Below are 3,883 nucleotides of genomic sequence, written 5' to 3' on the forward strand. Positions count from 1 at the left end.
GAGACGGCGAATGCGATAAGGCGTCAAGTCAGACCATTACCGAGAGAGACGCCGAGGATCTTATCACGAGAATGATCAAAAATATCTTTCCCCCCCTCAATGTCCAAAGTGCTCTTGTAAGTCATGACAAAGAGAGAAGATTACACTCTTGAAGCCTCTCTTTCTTTTCCCGCTGTCTTCTCTCCTTCGGATGCGTTTCTCTCTCTCTTTCTCTTTCTCGCCCTTCTGTCTCTTCTTTCTCCCCCTCTCTCTCTTCTCATATCTGAGATTTCTTCTCTCGTTTGTGCCAAAGATTAGTTATATACAGATATCTTCATCTTTCTTCATCTTCGATAGGTAGATGACTCCATGCCTTCCCGTCTATTCTTTGTCTTCGTCTTTCTCTGTCTCTTGGGATGTTGTGTGGCCAATCTCTTTCTCTGTAGAAAGTCGTAGATTTCTCTACGTTTCTCTCTCTTTGCGCATGGGGCGGTCCTCTCACCGTTCTATACTATGCCTCTTGTATGTTTTCATCTCTCCACCTTTCGTTTTCTCTTTGTCCCCGCTGTCACCTCCTCGAGCTGCTCCACCTTCCTTTCGTTAGTTCCCGCTTTTGTATGTTTTCATCTCTCCACCTTTCTTTCTTCTTCTTGTCTTTTTCTTTTCTTCCTCTTCTTTTCCTTTTATCTTTCTTTCTGTTCTTTGGACTTCATCTTATCGAATCTCTCGAACACTCCTGACCTTCGGTCACACACACCTATCTATCCTTCTATAGATAAAGGACACATACAGAATGTATAGAGGGTAGAGGGTCTCTTACAAGGCAAGTCTGTCTTTATCTATAGCTCTCTATAACCCTAAACTCTGTAGATAGATAGACAGATAGATAGCTATAGATAAGAAAAGACTTCTCTCTTGAGACAGGCTTTGCCGTTGAGGGGTTTCTTTGTTGGCCCTTCTTCAGATCTCGCTATCATCCTGCGAATTTGTCGACACGTGTCTACCTCTTTGTATTTACACCTCTGCTGGTGCCGCTCGTGCTTTCTCCCTAGCTGGCTATGTATGCATTTAGACTCTCTCTGTCTCTTCGTACGTAAGTATGTATGTGCGTCTATACCCCTCCGTACTTGTTTGTATCCATCTGCCTATCTGTGTATCTTGAACCTATTCATGTACGTATCACTTTCTACGCCTTCTCTTCTCGCCGATCCTTATACTGTTCTCAACAGTCTCCCCTTCTTCTTTCTCTGCTCTCTCTCTGTCTCCCTCTGTCTCTTCTCTCTTTCGTGTTTTGTATGTATGAGCTGACAATGGTGTCTCTTTTCTCCTTTTACTTCCCCCTCAACTTCACACTTCTCCATTCTTCTTCTCTTTTGCCGTCTCGTCTATCTGTCTTTCATCCTCTTTCTTTGTTTCTTTGTGTTCTTTTCTCTCTGTCTCTGTCTCTCTCTTTGGCTTTCTCTTTTTACTTTGTTTCTCTCCTTTTAGCTCTCAGATTGTCGCCGTGTTGTTCTGTATCGACGGGATCATCGACCTTCGGCATCTTCTTCTTCTCCCTCTCCCTCTCCATCTTCTTCTTCTCCCCCTGTGACCTATCAATTCCGTCAGTATGCGATTGTACGTAGAGCAGCAGGGATTACCTCAGGTGTTAGGCGGCTAGTAGAGGCTTCAACTAAAGCGGCCGCTCGCCGTTCTCTTCTTAGGAGTCTCGGCTTGAGAGAAGGAGAGAAGCGAATCGACCTTACTTATGGCGAAGAAGAAGAAGACGAGAAAGGTGTTAAGAAAGAAAACAAGAGAGATCTTCTCGCCAAGAAGACTTTGCATGTAAAGAGTGAGGCGGGAAGTGTTAGAGTGAAGCGAGAAGACGACGAAGATAAGGAACTAGATGAAGAAGACAAGGCTTCTTCAAGTGGTGGCGAAGAAGAAAAAGAAAGAAGAAGAGTTGAGAGAAAGAGAAGAAGGAGAGATGATATATGTGATATCACTTTAAAGAAAGAAAAGCGAACGGAGACAGACAGTGAGCCGGAAGATGAAGAAGACATCATTGAAATGGATAGACAAGCAGCTAGATATGCGGTGTCTAGAAATAGCCAAACACTCTCACAGAGAAGAGGTGGAGATGCTTTATCTGCGTTAATTCGATCATCTTCTTCTATAAGGCGAAAGAAATCGCAGGGAGGAGAGGGTGAAGAAGGGAAAGAGGAAGACGAAGAGGAAGGAATGGTCGAAGATCATGAGAATTCCGAAGAACCCAGCAGCTACACAAAGACATGCAAAATGGCTATATCGCTTATCGAACTAGGCCCAAGGATGGAGTTACAGCTCGTCAAAATCGAAGACGACGTATGCACCGGAGCAGGTAGGCATACATCATACATAGACCTATAGAAATTCACGGATACATAACATCGATAGAGAGATAGACAGATAGATTGAAGATAGATAGATAGATACTTATGGGTTACGTGTAAGTGACTGCATATATAGATGTATATGTATGTCTGTATCTATGCAGATAGCTCCATAGATCTCCACGTATACATACTTTAGGTGTAGCTCAATGGAAATGTGTATATGTATATGTATGTATATACATGTATGTACATATATATATAGGACGTTTGTAGGTATGTAGGTATGTTATATTTAGGGGGGCTGTCGAGTGTGGTGTATGTTTCAGAATGGAATAGTTGTATGTTCACAATTCCAGGAAATCTTTCATTCATTTTTCTATAGATCCGCTCCTCGTACAGGCTTGGAGATTCTCCGTTCATTTCTTTCTCTCCTCTTTCTCTATTCTCTTTCTTTCTCTTTCCTTCCATCTGTTCTCTCCGAAGAAGCGACACGCTTCCGTCTTGCCGTTGTCCTAACATGGAGTGTATATCTAGCTCACTATTTCTCTCCCAAATAACATGGCTTTCTCGAAGTGTCTTCTTCCCTAGGTGACGCCGCCCCTCTACACTTTAGCTTTTTGTGGTGTTTAAAGATAAAGTGGAGGAGTGTCTATACACATGCTTCTTCTGTCATTCTTCTTGCCTGTTTATTCCTGTAGTCTTATATCATAACTTCATTTCGAAAACGCCTGAAGAGCTGCAGCAACTGAAAGAGAAAGAGGCTTCTCTTAAAGCAAAGAGACAGTACGTCCTCATCTTCTTTCACTGATTGAAATTTCGTCTTCTAGTTCATTCTTTCCTTCTCACTTCCGTCTTCTTCTTATCTGATAAAGAAAGAGCGGTCGGGTGATCGAAAACGACGAAAGTGTCTTCCGTTTATGAGAATGTCCCTGTTACGGCAGTCACGGAGAGGGGAACATGGTGTACATACACTCAAAGCAGATCATCCTGTCTCAAGGTCTCCCTCTCTCGGAGAGTGTTTATATCTGTCTATCTCTCTCTCTATGTGTGTATATCTATTTTTGTTGTTTTCCTCTCTAACTCTGTCTTTAGGCCTCACAAACGAGTCTCTTTCTCCTCCCAAAGTGTATGTGCATATACGTGTATATGTGTCTATATACCTACGACCAAGAGAGAAAGAGAGAGATTCAATCTGCTTTCTTCACCTTCCTTTCCTCTTCTTTTCCTACGAATCGTAGAGAGAGGCATCGTATCCTCTCCAAATAAATAGATAGATAGATATGGCTTATCTGTCAATCTATGTAAGTCTTGTCTCTGTGGCTTTCTGAACAGAAAAGAGCTCGATGAGATGGAGAGAGTCGTTGAGGTGCAGTTGAAGAAGAGAAAGAAGAATAGGGAAGGAGCATGTGTTATCTTGTATGNNGAAGAAGAAAGAGAGAACGAGAGTAGTAATGAAGAAGAAGAGCCTACCTCTAAGGGTGTGAAGAGCAAGGATCATGTTAACCACAGGGGCGAATTCTCATCTTCAGAGAAACAGATGTTAGAGGAAT

At 42.6% G+C, this 3,883-nt stretch overlaps 1 protein-coding gene across 1 annotated transcript; it reads left to right on the forward strand.

Annotated features, from left to right (window-relative positions):
- Positions 1-2: 2 nt before the first annotated feature.
- Positions 3-3,883, forward strand: CSUI_006659 (ribosome biogenesis protein; the record flags this gene model as incomplete). The annotated part of the gene is made up of 4 exons (XM_068066813.1): positions 3-116; positions 1,468-2,338; positions 3,032-3,116; positions 3,666-3,883. Coding segments are annotated over exons 1-4 (1,218 nt in total), but the record flags the coding sequence as incomplete, so codon positions are not given.

The sequence above is a fragment of the Cystoisospora suis genome (assembly GCF_002600585.1).
Source record: "Cystoisospora suis strain Wien I chromosome Unknown contig_3403, whole genome shotgun sequence".
Lineage (NCBI taxonomy): Eukaryota > Apicomplexa > Conoidasida > Eucoccidiorida > Sarcocystidae > Cystoisospora > Cystoisospora suis.